Source organism: Oncorhynchus mykiss, chromosome 1 (assembly GCF_013265735.2).
Source record: "Oncorhynchus mykiss isolate Arlee chromosome 1, USDA_OmykA_1.1, whole genome shotgun sequence".
NCBI classification, from domain to species: Eukaryota; Metazoa; Chordata; class Actinopteri; order Salmoniformes; family Salmonidae; genus Oncorhynchus; species Oncorhynchus mykiss.
The window spans coordinates 54,281,042-54,297,793 of NC_048565.1; the positions used below are offsets into that span (position 1 = coordinate 54,281,042).

General features: G+C 40.7%; 1 protein-coding gene across 2 annotated transcripts; it reads left to right on the forward strand.

The window, feature by feature from the left end:
- The first annotated feature begins 1,897 nt into the window (after nucleotides 1–1,897).
- LOC110525344 (midkine-A) lies at nucleotides 1,898–16,245 on the forward strand. Of its 2 annotated transcripts, XR_002473740.2 has the most exons (6): nucleotides 1,898–2,053; nucleotides 14,308–14,396; nucleotides 14,546–14,713; nucleotides 14,962–15,126; nucleotides 15,435–15,567; nucleotides 15,658–16,245. XR_002473740.2 is itself a non-coding variant. In XM_021605381.2 (5 exons), exons 1-5 carry the CDS (start codon nucleotides 2,049–2,051, stop codon nucleotides 15,449–15,451), a joined length of 444 nt encoding a protein of 147 aa, XP_021461056.1. In that variant the 5' UTR covers nucleotides 1,898–2,048; the 3' UTR covers nucleotides 15,452–16,245. The 2 variants fall into 2 exon arrangements, 1 of the variants encoding a protein (XP_021461056.1); XM_021605381.2 differs by having other exon boundaries at nucleotides 15,435–16,245.
- Nucleotides 16,246–16,752: the final 507 nt, after the last annotated feature.

Consider the following 16,752-nt stretch of genomic DNA (forward strand, 5'->3'; position numbering starts at 1 on the left):
TATCTCATCATGGTATTTCTGTGCATTCAAATTGCCATCGATAAAATGCAATTGGGTTCATTGTCCGTAGCTTATGCCTGCCCATACCATAGCCCCAACGCCACCATGCGGCACTCTGTTCACAACGTTGACATCAGCAAACCGCTTTCTCACACGACGCCATACACGTGGTCAGCGGTTGTAAAGCTGGTTGGACGAACTGACAAATTCTCTAAAGCAATGTTGGAGGCGGCTTATGGTAGAAAGATTAACATTAAATTATCTGGCAGCAGCTCTGGTGGACATTCGTCAGCATGTCAACTGCACACCCCCTCAAAACTTAAGACATCTGTGGCATTGTGTTTTGTGAAACAAACTGCACATTTTAGAGTGGCCTTTTATTGTCCCCAGCGCAAGGTTCACCTGTGTAATGATCATGCTGTTTAATCAGCTTCTTGATATGCCACACCTGTCAGGTGGATGGATTATCTTGGCAAAGGAGAAATGCTCACTAACAGGGATGTGTAAGGGTTGTCGTCGGTGGAAGAAGGTGAGGACCAAAGCGCAGCGTGGTAAGTGTTCATAATTATGTTTAATGAAACGAACTGAACACTGAAATACAAAACAATAAAGTGAACGAACGAAATCCGAAACAGTACCGTGAGGCCCAAACACTCACACGGAAACAAACACCCACAACTCAAAAGTTAAACCCAGGCTACCTAAGTATGATTCTCAATCAGAGACAACTAACGACACCTGCCTCTGATTGAGAACCATACGAGAACCATACTAGGCTGAACTCAAAACCCCAACATAGAAAAACACACATAGACTGCCCACCCCAACTCACGCCCTGACCATACTAAATAAAGACAAAACAAAGGAAATAAAGGTCAGAACGTGACAGGATGTAAACAAATTTCTGCGCAAAATTTGAGAGAAATAAGCTTTTTGTGTGTATGGACCATTTCTGGGATCTTTTATTTCAGCTCATGTGTGACTAACATCTTGCATTTATATTTTTGTTCAATGTATAATAATATACTAACATAACCATAGAGACACCCCAATCAACTTATAAGCACTAAAGAAGCCACATTATGAAAATACATTACCTCAACAAAACATGTTGTTAATGAAAGAAACAGGGGTTGCTACTGTGTACACTGAAACCAACAGAGGGGCAACAAGAGCCAAACGGTGCTCTATAACCCAGTGACCAAACCTTACAGTATTTAAATAGGTATTATTTATCCAACTGAATCATTCCCTGACCAAACAGGTGTTCCTCACACCATAACAGAAGTCATGTGGACTTCATTGGGATAGAAGAGAGGGATAAATGTTTATGACCATGGAAAAAATGTGTACATTGTGGGTCTGTTGTGCAATAAGGATACAGTGAATCATTGATGGATGATGTGAACAGCTCATTTGCTGGGTTGGAAAACATGAGAATCAAAATGCGAATTACTGGTCCTAGTAGTGAAAACTGAAACTGTATATTCTATTCAGCTCTTTGGCTTGCAATTCACCTGCCATTCTGCAGGTTTCCCCCATACCTCTTTACATTCTTATAACAGACATGTGGTTCAGAATTTTGGATTGTAACTTAACACTGACATAATATTTGCATTTAAGGCTCTATTAAATGCAATATTAGTATATTTGAGAGTCTACCGTGTTACTTAATGAGAACAGGTGTATTTAACAATAATAAAAGGGATGTCACAAAAAAGGTCTACGTGAAAAACTTACTGTAAAACACGTTTGAATGAATAATAATTCATGAAGCAGGCAGGTCTCAGAAATCATGACCACTGTATATAATGCAAATTAGATGAGCTTGTTTTTGCCTCCCATTATATGGATTAAAGTGATGCCACATGGATAAGTGATGTCACCGAGTGGTAGATTTAAACATTGTTCATATGCGACCAGCTCAAACTAGTTTCGAAAAAAAAAGTAGGACGACACAGTAAACGCAAGCTGTAGTCTGGGTGCGGAAAGCAAACGACTACACAACCGGTATAGTGATTTGACTGTGAAGTTGCCTGTTTGTGAGAATGAAGTAAGTTGACGCACTGTTTTCTAATCCCGCATTTGTTGTCAGTTTAAGGCATTCATTATTAACAATCATAGACCATATCCATATGTTATTTACATTGTTTCTTTGTTCACTGATTTGCTGTCGATGTTCAGAACAAGTGCATGCATTGGTAGGCTGGGAAGTGCGCATTACGCACAAACCAAATCTCCAATTTGTTTTACGAACAATCAAATACCATATCGCTACAGACTGGGTTTTTACTCTATATTCTCAAACTCTTAAGGTAAATTTTGAATATACCGTTTTAAGACTTCTTACAATGGGAGGGAGATTTAAAAAAAAACGTTGTTTTCACATTCCTACAAGAGCATCACTGTGTTATCATTTAGCCCAACTCTACTAGGTGTTAGAAAGCGTATCCTATGGTGCTACTTGTTTAGCTTACACGTTTTACCACCTAAACCAGAATCAGATGTAATTATTCAATCAGATATAATTGTTCAATTCAAATATGGGAAAGTAAATTCAGCTTTTGATAGTGCAAGTGATCTAATTAATTGAGTTTTAATGGTAGAAAAAAGGTGGTTTCTATTCATTATGGGACAATCATCAGACAGTGTGGTTTCTAAATGTGTTTGTTCTCCTGTCAAAACCATCAAAATGTTGGGATTCATCTGACCCTGTAGGAAGATACCATGGCTAGCTCATTGTTTGCCTTGGGGGTTTATTTTACTCCCAATTAAAGCAACACTCTTCGGGCACTTGCAGGATGTCAATCCTGCCAGAGATTTTCCACACACTTTTGTCTAGTTTTAGGTTATAAGGCATGGCATGGTAAGGTAATCCTATATGAGACTATATTCAAGCTTTATAAGTAAGTCATGATTGAACTGAGGACGAGTGATTGGAGGAATGGAATGCACCCCCACCACTCTTTTGTTGCTCCCTAACTTGACAACAACTTTTAAAGATTTTATTTTCCAAAACTTTGCTTGTCTTGTATGTAGTTGTGAGACAGTTGTTGTGAAGTAGCTGTGAATAGTTGTGACATCCTCAGCTCACATTGTCTATTTGTTCAGTATGTCTACGCATGTTGGTTCCATGGTTATAACAAGGTCATGTCTTAGTAAAACCTTGATTCACATTGTTTATCCAGTGTTTGGTTGATATGATAATTGTGTTCTAGAGATCCACGACGGATCTGCGTTCAAGATCATCTTTAAACGACTTTCATGAAGTTTGCCTTTTGGGAGAGTGAACTCTCCGGTTCATGAGGAAGTTCTCAAAATGTACTGCCCTCGCATCTACCAAAGGGGGCATCACGCTTATTTTCTTCATCTTAAGACTTCATTGTCTCCTTATGCAAATAGGTTTACATTCAGCTAGACAGTGGAGAGGCCTTGCTCCTAAGATGTGGCATGGGATCTGTGTTAGGGCTTTTGAGAGAAATGAAAACAGGCAAGAAGGCCCTTTGTTTTGGTCCAATGAATCAGTATTCCTTTGAGGGGACTCTAAAGGCCTTTCAGCAAGCGCTTGGCCTCTCCCTCCGCATGGCTGGAGCACAGAGAGGGAGAGGGAGCCTGCTGAGAGCCTGTTCTGTTCACACAAAAGCCCGGAGAAGCCCTCCACATTTGGGGCCGGGAGACGAGCGGGATTTGCTCGGCCGGCTGACGTGTGAAAGAACGGACTCATTTAATGGAGGCCTTTCTCTTGAAACTGAACTCTCAAAGAAGACTCTGTAATTTCCCAGCCCAGTAATGGGGGGGGGGGGGGGGGGGGAGAGACAGGGAGAGATGTATGGGTTATTGACACATTTAATGTATTCAAAGGGGATGCCTGTGGCCCACATATTAAAGGGATATACTGCCGTACTTGTTGATTGAGCACTCATCAAGTAATAGCAGAAGGCTTGAAGGCGTTCAGTTGATTCAGTGAGACAAAGGTTATCTAGGCAAAATATTATGATCGGATAAGAGCAATGTTAGAAACCATTGGCCTACTTTCATCATGCATAACTGTCAACAGGAAAATGTCTGTAAGTGGTGTACACTACCGTTCAAAGGTTTGGGTTCACTTAGAAATGTCCTTGTTTTTGAAAGAAAATAAAATGTTTGGTCCATTAAAATAACATAAAATTGATCAGACATACAGTGTAGACATTGGTAATGTTGTAAATGACTATTGTAGCTGTAGCTGGAATATCTTCATAGGCGTATAGAGGCCCATAATCAGCAACCATCACTCCTGTGTTCCAATGGCACGTTGTGTTAGCTAATCCAAGTTTATCGTTTTAAAAGGCTAATTGATCATTAGAAAACCCTTTTGCAATCATGTTAGCACAGCTGAAAACTGTTATTCTGATTAAAGAAGCAATAACACAGGCCTTCTTTAGACTAGTTTAATATCTGGAGCATCAGCATAACGTCAAGAGTAAAGAGGCAACTACGGGATGCTGGCCTTCTAGGCAGAGTTGCAAAGAAAAAGTAATATCTCTGACTGGCCAATAAAAATAAAAGATTAAGATTGTCAAAAGAACACAGACACTGGACAGAGGAACTCTGCCTAGAAGGCCAGCATCCAGGAGTCGCCTCTTCACTCTTGGCGTTGAGATTGGTGTTTTGCGGGTACTATTTAATGAAGCTGCCAGTTGAGGACTTGTGAGGCGTCTGTTTCTCAAACTAGACACTCTAATATACTTGTCCTCTCGCTCAGTTGTGCACCGGGGCCTCCCACTCCTCTTTCTATTCTGGTTAGAGCCAGTTTGCCCTGTTCTGTGAAGGGAGTAGGACACAGCGTTGTACAAGATCTTCAGTTTCTTGGCAATTTCTAACATGGAATAGCTTTCATTTCTCAGAACAAGATTAGACTGACCAGTTTCAGAAGAAAGTTATTTGTTTCTGGCCATTTAGAGCCTGTAATGGAACCCACATATACTGATGCTCCAGATACTCAACTAGTCTAAAGATGGCCCGTTTTATTGCTTCTTTAATCAGAACAACAGTTTTCAGCTGTGCTAACATAATTGCAAAACGGTTTTCCAATGATCAATTAGCCTTTTAAAATGATAAACTTGGATTAGCTAACACAATGTGCCATTGGAACACAGGAGTGATGGTTGCTGATAATGGGCCTCTGTACACCTATGTTCAGCTGAAGTCGGAAGTTTACATACACTTAGGTTGGAGTCATTAAAACTAGTTTTTCAACCACTCCACAAATGTCTTGTTATCAAACTATAGTTTTGGCAAGTCGGTTAGGACATCTACTTTGTGCATGACTCATTTAATTTTTCCAACAATTGCTTACAGACAGATTATTTCACTTAAAATTCATTGTGTCACAATTCCAGTGGGTCAGAAGTTTACATACACTAAGTTGACTGTGACTTTAAACAGCTTGGAAAATTTCAGAAAATGATGTCATGGCTTTAGAAGCTTCTGATAGGCTAATTGTCATCATTTGAGTCAATTGGAGGTGTACCTGTGGATGTATTTTAAGGCCTACCATTAAACCCAGTGCCTCTTTGCTTGACATCATGGGAAAATCTAAATAAATCAGCCAAGACCTCAGAATTTTCTTTTGTAGACCTCCACAAGTCTGGTTTATCCTTGGGAGCAATTTCTAAACGCATGTAGGTACCACGTTCATCTGTACAAACAATAGTACGCAAGTATAAACACCATGGGACCATGTAGCCGTCATACCGCTCAGGAAGGAGATGGGTTCTGTTTCCTAGAGATGAACCGTCATAAAAGACTACGGATTGCAACTTGCCATGGGGACAAAGATCGTACTTTTTGGAGAAATGTCCTCTGGTCTGATGAAACAAAAATAGAGCTGTTTGGCCATAATGACTATCGTTATGTTTGGAGGAAAAAGGGTGAGGCTTGCAAGCCGAAGAACACCATCCCAACCGTGAAGCCTGGGGGTGGCAGCATCATGTTGTGGGGGATGCTTTGCTGCAGGAGGCTGGTACACGTCACAAAATAAATGGCATCATGAGGGAGGAAAATTATATAGATATATTGAAGCAACATCTCAAGACATCAGTCAGGAAGTTAAAGCTTGGTCGCAAATGGGTCTTCCAAATCGACAATGACCGCAAGCACACTTCCAAAGTTGTGGCAAAATGACTGAAGAACGATAAAGTCAAGGTATTCAAGTGGCCATCACGAAGCCCTGACCTCAATCCTATAGAAAATGTATGGACAGAACTGAGAAAGCGAGTGCGAGCAAGGAGTCCTACAAACCTGACTCTGTCAGGAGGAATGGACCAAAATTCACCCAACTTATTGTGGGAAGATTGTGGAAGGCTACCCAAAACGTTTGACCCAAGTTAAACAATTTAAAGGCAATGCTACCAAATACTAATTGAGTGTATGTAAACATCTGACCCACTGGGAATGTGATGAAATAAATAAAATCTGAAATAAATAATTATCTTTATCATTATTCTGACATTTCACATTCTTAAAATAAAGTGGTGATCCTAACAGGGAATTTTTACTAGGATTAAATGTCAGGAATTGTGAAAAACTGAGTTTAAATGTATTTGGCTAAGGTGTATGTAAACTTCTGACTTCAACTGTAGATATTCCATAAAAAAATCAGCCGTTTCCAGCTACAATAGTCATTTACAACATTAACAATGTCTACACTGTACTTCTGATGAATTTGATGTTATTTTAATGGACAAAACATTTGCTTTTCTTTCAAAAACAAGGACATTTCTAAGTGACCCCAAACTTTTGAATGGCAGTGTATTTGCGTGGTTATCCATGTAATCATGGAAACAAAAATACAGATATTAGTAGGCTATGTTCATAGGCTAAAATGATCCACCAACTAAGATGAAGGACAGTTAACTGCAGAGTAACTTCAAAGTAAAGTTATCTATAAACTGACTGAAAACAGAACAAAGTATGTTATAATAAGTACAGTGTACTGCATTGAGGTGCAGTAACTCATAGCAACACATATAGTGCCTTCAGAAATTATTCACACCCTTGACTTTTTCCACATTCCATATTACAGCCTGAATTTAGACTAAATTGAGACTTTGTGTCCCTGGCCTACACACAATAACCCATAATGTCAAAGTGAAATTACACTGAACAAAAATATAAATGCAACATGCAACAATTTCAAAGATTTTTACTGAGTTACAGTTCATATAAGGAAATCATTCAATTTAAATAAATGAATTAGGCCCTAGTCTATGGATTTCACATGACTGGGAATACAGATGCATCTGTTGGTCACAGATTTCTTTAAAAAAAGCAAGGGTGTGGATCATAAAACCAGTCCAGCATTTGCGACCACCATTTGCCTCATGCAGTGCGACACATCTCCTTCAAATAGAGTTGATCAGGCTTTCGATTGTGGCCTGTGGAATGTTGTCCCACTCCTCTTCAATGACTCTGCGAAGTTGCTGGATATTGGCTGGCAATGGAACACGCTGTTGTACACGTCGACACAGAGCATCCCAAACATGCATCCCACCCATACCATAACTTCACCGCCACCATGGGACACTCTGTTCACAACGTTGACATCAGCAAACAGTTCATCCACACGAATGCCGTAGACGCTGTCTGCCATCTGACAGGTACAGACGATTTCTCAGGTGAAGCCAGATGTGGAGGTCCTGGGCTGGCGTGGTTACACTTAGTCTGCTGTTGTGAGGCCGATTGAATGTACTGCCTAGTTCTCTAAAATGGCGTTGGGAGCTGCTTATGGTAAAGAAATGAATATAAAATTCTCTGGCAACAGCTCTGGTGGACGTTCCTGCAGTCAGCATATCAATTGTACGCTCCCTCAAACTTGAAACATCTGTGGCGTTCTGTTGTGTGACAAAACTGCACATTTTAGAGTGGCCTTTTATTGTCCCCAGCACAAGGTGTACTTGTGTAATGGTCATGCTGTTTAATCAGCTTCTTGATATGCAACACTTGTTAGGTGAATAGATTATCTTGGCAAAATGCTCACTAACAGGGATGTAAACAAATTTGTGCACAAAATTTGAGAGAAATAAGCTTTTTGTGCATATGGAACATTTCTGGGATATTTTATTTCAGCTCATGAAACATGGAACCAACACTTTACATGTTGCATTTATATTTTTTGTTTAGTGTATGTTTTTATTTTTATTTTTTACAAATTAACAAAAATTGAAAAGCTGAAATGTTTTGAGTCAATAAGTATTCCACCATTTTATGGCATGCTTAAATAAGTTCAGGAGTATACATTTGCTTAACAAGTCACATAAGTTGCATGGACTCACTCTGTGTGGAATAATAGTGTTTAACATATTTTGAATGACTACCTCATCTCTGTACCCCACACATACAATTATCTGTATGGTCCCTCAGTCGCGCAGTGAATTTTAAACACCGATTCAACCACAAAGACCAGGTAGGTTTTCCAATGGCTTGCTAAGAAGGTCACCTATTGGTAGATAGGTAAAAATAAAAAAGGAGACATTGATTATCCCTTTGAGCATGGTGATGTTAGTAATTACACTTAGGATGGTGTAGCAAGACACCTAGTCACTACAAAGATTCAGGTGGCCTTCCTAACTCAGTTGCTAGAGAGGAAGGGAACCGCTCAGGGATTTCACCATGAGGCCAATAGTGACTTTAAAACAGTTACCGAGTTTTATGGCTGTGATAGGAAAAAACTGAGGATGTAGTTACTCCACAATACTAACCTAAACGACAGAATGAAAAGAAGAAAGCCTGTACAAAATAAAACATATTCCAAATCATGCATCCTGTTTATAAGGCACTAAAGTAAAACTGCAAAAAAATTGGCAAAGAAATGAACTTTATGTCCTGAATACAAAGCGTTATGTTTGGGGCAAATCCAACACAACACATCACTGAGTATCACTCTTCATATTTTCAAGCACGGTGGTGGCCGCATTATGTAATGGATATGATTGTCATCGGCAAGGACTAGGGAGTTTTTGGGGGGATAAAAATAAATGGTATAGAGCTAAGCACAAGCCAAATCCTAGAGGAAAATTTGGTTCAGTCTGCTTTCGAACAGACACTGGTAGACAAATTCACCTTTCAGCAGGACAATAATCTAAAACACAAGGCCAAATATACACTGGAGTTGCTTACAAAGACGGCAATGAATGTTTGAGTGACCTAGTTACAGTTTTGACTTGAATCGATTTGAAAATCTATGGTAAGACTTAGAAATGGCTGTCTAGCAATGATCAACAACCAATGTGACAGAACTTGAAGAATTTTTAAAAGAATAATGTGCAAATATTGCACAGTCCAGGTGTGCAAAGCTCTTAGAGACTTACCCAGAAGGACTCACAGCTGTAATCACTTCCAAAGGTGATTCTAACATGTATGGAGGTGTGAATACTTAAATGAGATAGTTCTAAAAACATGTTTTCACTTTGTCATTATGGGGTATTGTGTGTAGATGGGTAAGAAACATATATGCTTTTAATTCAGGCTGTAACACAACAAAATGTGGAATAAGTCAAGGGGTATGAATACTTTCTGAAGGCACGGTAGCTGACTAAACTCCACTCCATGGTGAAGGAAGTTTCTGATGAGACCAGACTTTTTGGAATTCAGGTCTGACTACATTGGTTCACCCAAGACCAATACTTAAAAAAAATGTTTTTATTAAATGCTAACCTTGTACCTATGTTTGCCCTCTGTAGTTATGTGTCTTTCTGTGTTTGCTGTCAATAAACGTTAATCAAATACAAGTACTGACTGTGTACTTGTTGAGATTCAGTTGGCACATGCGCATTTGCGCTGAGTTGCCATCTAGATCAAGAGCGATGAACAAACAGTTGGTGGTTGTATGTGATGGACAAACATAGGTACAAAGTTAGAAAGTTTCCTAATTCTGACTAGCACATGAACGCGGCATTAGTAATTTGATGCCAAATTCAACATTCGATGAGGTGGCACGCAACCATTGGTTGATGCAATGCAACGCCTCCTTTGTTCCTCTGGTAAATGTAGAGGTTAACCCAGGCCCTGCAGCCCTCAGCATCACTCCAATTCCCCAGGCGCTCTCATTTGTTGACTTCTGTAACCGTAAAAGCATTGGTTGCATGCATGTAAACATTAGAAGCCTTCTCCCTAACTTTGTTTTATTCACTTCAGTTATAACCCTAAATTCATAACCATGGGCACCGCCTTAGATATCATCCTGACCAACCTGCCCTCGAAATACACCTCTGCTGTCTTCAACCAGGATCTCAGTGATCACTGCCTCATTGCCTGCGTGCGTAATGGGTCTGCGGTCAAACGACCACCCCTCATCACTGTCAAACGCTCTAAAACACTTCAGTCAGCAGGCCTTTCTAATCGACATGGCCCGGGTATCCTGGAAGGATATTGACCTCACCTGTGAGGATGCCTGGCTGCTCTTCAAAAGTGCTTTCCTCTCCATCTTAAATAAGCATGTCCCATTCAAAAAATGTAGAACTAAGAACACCCCAGACTTGACTGCCCTTGACCAGCACAAAAACATCCTGTGGCGTTATGCATTAGCATCGAATAGCCCCCGCGATATGCAACTTTTCAGGGAAGTCAGGAACAAATGTACTCAGTTAGGAAAGCTAAGGCTAGCTTTTTCAAACAGAAATTTGCTTCCTGTAGAACTAATTCCAAAAAGTTCTGGGACACTGTAAAGCCTATGGAGAATAAGAGCACCTCCTCCCAGCTGCCCACTGCACTGAGGATAGGAAACAATGTCACCACCGATAAATCTACGATAATCGATTATTTCAATACGCATTCTCCCACGGCTGGCCATGCTTTCCACCTGGCTACCCCTACCCCGGCCAACATCTCAGCATCCCGTGCAGCAACTCTTCAACTCTTTGAACTCTTTCAATCATTGCATTCTTATCAGCAGACTCAATAGCCTTGGCTTCTCAAATGACTGCCTTGCCTGGTTCACCAACTACTTCTCAGATAGAGTTCAGTGTGTCAAATCAGATGGCCTGTTGTCCGGTACTCTGGCAGTCTCTCTGGGGGTGCCACAGGGTTCAATTCTCAGGCCAACTCTTTTCTCTGTATATGTAAATGATGTCGCTCTTGCTGCTGGTGATTCTGTGATCCAACTCTACGCAGACGACACCATTCTGTATACATCTGGCCCTTCTTTGGACACTGTGCTAACAAACCTACAAACGAGCTTCAATGCCATACAACACTCCTTCCGTGGCCTCCAACTGCTTTTAAATGCTAGTAAAACTAAGTGCATGCTCTTCAACCGATTGCTGCTGGCACCCTTCCGCCCGACTAGCATCACTACCCTGGAAGGTTCTGACCTAGAATATGTGGACAACTACAAATACCTAGGTGTCTGGTTAGACTGTAAACTCTCCTTCCAGACTCACATTAATCATCTCCAATCCAAAATTAAATCTAGAATCGGCTTCCTATTTCGCAACAAAGCCTCCTTCACTCACGCCTCCAAACATACCCTCTTAACGGACTATCCTACTGATCCTTGATTTCGGCGATGTCATTTACAAAATAGCCTCCAACACTCTACTCAGCGAACAGGATGCAGTCTATCACAGTGCCATCCGTTTTGTCACCAAAGCCCCATATACTACCCACCACTGCGACCTGTATGCTCTCGTTGGCTGGCCCTTACTACATATCTGTCGCAAAACCTACTGGCTCCAGGTCATCTATAAGTCTTTGCTAGGTAAAGCCCAGCCTTATCTCAGCTCACTGGCAACACCCACTAGTAGCTCGTTCTCCAGCAGGTATATTGCACTGGTCATCCCCAAAGCCAACACACCCTTTGGCCGCCTTTCCTTCCAGTTCTCTGCTGCCAATGACTGGAACGAATTGCAAAAATCTCTGAAGCTGGAGTCTTTTTTCTCCTTCCCTAATTTAAAGCATCAGCTGTCTGAGCAGCTTATTGATCACTGTACCTGTACACAGTCAATCTGTAAATAGCCCGCCCAACTACCTCATCCCCATATTATTACTTACCCTCTTGCTCGTTTGCACCCCAATATCTCTACGTGCAGTTTTTATTTTTTTATTTCACGTTGATTTAACCAGGTAGGCCAGTTGAGAACAAGTTCTCATTTACAACTGCGACCTTGCCAAGATAAAGCAAAGCAGTGTGACAAAAAGAACAACAAAAAGTTACACATGGAATAAGCAAACATACAGTCAATAATACAGTAGAAACAGTCTATATACAGTGTGTGCAAATGAGGTAAGATCATGCACATCGTGCACATCATCATCTGCACATCTATCACTTCAGTATTAATGCTAAATTGTAATTATTTTTGCCTCTAGGGCCTATTTATTGCCTACCTCTCTACTCTTCTAGATTTCTATTTTTATTTTCTTTTGTATTATTAACTGTACGTTTGTTTATGTCTAACTCTGTGTTGTTGTTTTTGTCACACTGCTTTGCTTTATCTTGGCAAGATCGCAGTTGTAAATGAGAACTTGTTCTCAACTGGCCTACCTGGTTAAATCAAGGTGAAATAAAAATAAATATTTTTTAAATGCCTACGCATCTACAGTCGTGGCCAAAAGTTTTGAGAATTACACAAATATTAATTTTCACAAAGTCTGCTGCTTCAGTTTGTATGAAGGCAATTTGCATATACTCCAGAATGTTATGAAGAGTGATCAGATGAATTGCAATTAACTGCAAAGTCCCTCTTTGCCATGCAAATGAACTGAATCCCCAAAAAACATTTCCACTACATTTCAGCCCTGCCACAAAAGTACCAGCTGACATCATGTCAGTGATTCTCTCGTTAACACAGGTATGAGTGTTGACGAGTACAAGGCTGGACATCACTCTGTCATGCTGATTGAGTTTGAATAACAGACTGGAAGCTTCAAAAGGAGGGTGGTGCTTGGAACCATTGTTCTTCCTCTGTCAACAATGATTACCTGCAAGGAAACATGTGCCGTCATCATTGCTTTGCACAAAAAGCGTTTCACAGGCAAGGATATGCCAGTAAGATTGCACCTACATCAACCATATATTGGATCATCGAGAAATTCAAGGAGAGCGGTTCAATTGTTGTGAAGAAGGCTTCAGGGCGCCAAAGAAAGTCCAGCAAGCGCCAGGACCATCTCCTAAAGTTGATTCAGCTGCGGGATTGGGGCACCACCAGCACAGAGCTTGCTCAGGAATGGCAGCAGGCAGGTGTGAGTGCATCTGCACGCACAGTGGGGCGAAGACTTTTGGAGGATGGCATGGTGTCAAGAAGGGCAGCAAAGAAGCCACTTCTCTCCAGGAAAAACATCAAGGACAGACTGATATTCTGCAAAAGGTACAGCGATTGGACTGCTGAAGACTGGGGTAAAGTCATTTTCGCTGATGAATCCCCTTTCCGATTATTTTGGGCATCTGGACCAAAGCTTGTCCAGAGAAGACAAGGTGAGCACTACCATCAGTCCTGTGTAAACAGTAAAGCATCCTGAGACCATTCATGTGTGGGGTTGCTTCACAGCCAAGGTAGTGGGCTCACTCACAGTTTTGCCGAAGAACACAGCCATGAATAAAGAATGGTACCAACATCCTCCGAGAGCAACTTCTCCCAACTATCCAGGAACAGTTTGGTGACGAACAATGCCTTTTCCAGCATGAAGGAGCACCTTGCCATAAGGCAAAGTGATAACTAAGTGGCTCAGGGAACAAAACGTCAATATTTTGGGTCCATGGCTAGGAAACTCCCCAGACCTTAATCCTATTCAGAACGTGTGGTCAATCCTCAAGAGGCGGGTGGACGAACAAAAACCAACAAATTCTGACATACTCCAAGCATTGATTATGCAAGAATGGGCTGCCATCAGTGCCACCATATGGCCCAGATGTTAATTGACAGCATGCCAGGGCGGATTGCAGAGGTCTTGAAAAAGAGGGTCAACACTGCAAATATTGACTCTTCACATCAACTTCATGTTAATTGTCAATAAAAGCCTTTGACACTTGTGAAATGCTTGTAATTATACTTCAGTATTCCATAGTAACATCTGACAATAATATCTAAAGGCACTGAAATAGCAAACCTTGTGGAAATTAATATTTGTGTCATTCTCAAAACTTTTGGCCATGACTGTAGTCGGGCAGGAACTCGACCATGGTCACTCACAAGTTACAACTCCCAAAAGCATAAAAAAGATATAGGACATACATAGAACCATAATGTGTTTTGATCATCTCTTTCAGCCCAGTGGCTAGTAAACTTTCCAATAATATGTTGATAATGATATTACATTTTCTCTCCACAGAATGCAAGGTGTGTTCTCAATGACACTTGTGCTGCTTGTGGCCTTGATGGTCACAGCAGAAGCAGCACACAAACATGGTGACAAAAAAGGTGAGATGTGATCAAACTACATTAGTGTGTACAATATGTCAGATAAAAAAAAATGTATCCCTTTGAAGGAGCTCAAGTTATGTTGTGTTACTGCAAATGTCCGGCAAAATCAATTCAATTATTTATTTGTTTTATTTTTGGTGCCACAGGTCAGAAAGCCAAAGAGGGGGGCAAAGCAGAGTGTGCTGAGAAGCGCTTTGGCAAATGTGTGCCCAATGCTGGTGACTGTGGAGATGGGTTCCGTGAGGCCACCTGCAGTGAGCACACCACCAAACACAAGTGCAATATCCCCTGCAACTGGAAGAAGGCCTTTGGTGGTACGAGGGCAAATGTTGGAGATGGATGTGGTCCTGACAGACACATACAGTACATACATATATTCACATATATGTAAATATACTACATGTATCTGCATTCTGTACCATCATCATTAGTAACTAGGGCCCATAGTTTTTCATGGTCACTGGTCAGGTCTCATCGTGGTCAGGAAAAACTCTGGTCTCTAATCATAACGGAATTAGATTAACATGTTTTATATGATAAAATAGATGGTATTTCTTTCTAGCTGACTGCAAGTACAGGTTCACCAATTGGGGTGAGTGTGACACGACCACCGGCACCAAGAGCCGGTCAGGAACCCTGAAGAAAGACCTGTTCAAGTTAGACTGCGAGGCCACCATCACGGTGACCAAGCCATGCTCCTCTAAGCCCAAGGGAAAGGGAGGAAAAGGTAGGTCGGATCTCATTTATTAGACCACCATAGGACAAACCCAGCGGGCAAAACTGGTTGAAATTCTGTTTGTTAAGGAGATGTTGAATACTGATGGTATACTCCTTAGCAGGCATGCATTTGTCACTAAACTGGAAAAGCAGGTTCTCCAAAACAACATGAAAACACAAACCCAACACTGCAGAAAATAAAGCAATTCATATGCTGAAAGGAATTTCATAGCCACCCTGTCAAAATGCACTTTGCCGTTTGACTGAGAATAGCCCAATTGAATCCAAACAACTGACTTTTTCTTCTTTTTTTTCTAGGGAAGAGGACAGAGTGACAACTAAAGAGTGAAGCTTGAGGACTGACTGAGACACAGCAGGTGTGACTTCTGGCTTACTTCAGCAGCACAATCGTCACCCTCCTTTGCCAAACACTCAGCCAGTGTCTCTGACTGTGTCCAAAATGACACCCTATCTGTTATATAGTGCACTACTTTAGACCAGAGGGCCCTGGTCAAAAGTAGTGCAATATATAAGGAATAGGGTGTCATTTGGGATGTAGCATCTGTCTCTGCCGCTAAGCGCTTTGTCCTTCTCAAAACAACAACAACCCAACAATCTCTGTCTATACACTCATGTTCATGTCTTTTCACGAAAACAATCTTGTTATGTGTTTTTATTTGTTTTAAGGGTTAAAAAAAAATCTTTACATTCTTTTCAGTAGGAAACTTGACATATAAGTCAGTCTTCATAGTTTTAGGCCATCCTATGTTATTTTTAACAGAAAATGTAAAGAACTCAACTTCTATTGATAGTTGTAATAAAGCTATAGTTACAAAATTAAACATAAACAAACAACACTATGAACAAAATTATAATATTTCTTCAATGATCATGAATGTCGTTGACCATGTTCCAAGAAGCTCAGAAATACATATTTTAGAAGATTTTAGCGGAATCGTTTTTGTATGTGGATATGTGTACTGTCTATATCCTGGAAACAAATATTAGAATTCTATGGAACAATGGAACTCCTCTGCAAAATGTATTTTTGAACTATAGAAATGACTGGAATTGCAACACAAGGTTTGTATAAAATAATAAAATACTGTACTGTTGTTTGTATAACAAACATTTGTTGTGTTTTGTCTGAACACTTTTCATATTAAGTAATTGTTTTTCTCAAATCAAATCAACGTTCAAACCTTACAGTGAACTGCTTACTTACAGGCTTGAACCAATAGTGCAAAAAAGGTAGGTGTTAGGTGAACAATAGGTAAGTAAAGAAATAAAACAACAGTAAAAAGACAGGCTATATACAGTAGCGAGGCTATAAAAGTAGCGAGGCTACATACAGACACCGGTTAGTCAGGCTGATTGAGGTAGTATGTACATGTAGATATGGTTAAAGTGACTATGCATATGTGATGAACAGAGAGTAGCAGTAGCGTAAAAGAGGGGTTGGGGAGGGGCACACAATGCAAATAGTCCGGGTAACCATTTGATTACCTGTTCAGGAGTCTTATGGATTGGGGGCAAAAACTGTTGAGAAGCCTTTTTGTCCTAGACTGGGCACCCCGGTACCGCTTGCCATGCGGTAGTAGAGAGAACAGTCTATGACTGGGGTGGCTGGGGTCTT

Excerpts from the sequence above, each read along its gene's own strand:
- LOC110525344 (XM_021605381.2), top strand. Across the intron at positions 14,397-14,545 it reads CAAACATGGTGACAAAAAAG|GTCAGAAAGCCAAAGAGGGG; the intron begins GTGAGATGTGAT and ends TTGGTGCCACAG. Across the intron at positions 14,714-14,961 it reads CTGGAAGAAGGCCTTTGGTG|CTGACTGCAAGTACAGGTTC; the intron begins GTACGAGGGCAA and ends ATTTCTTTCTAG.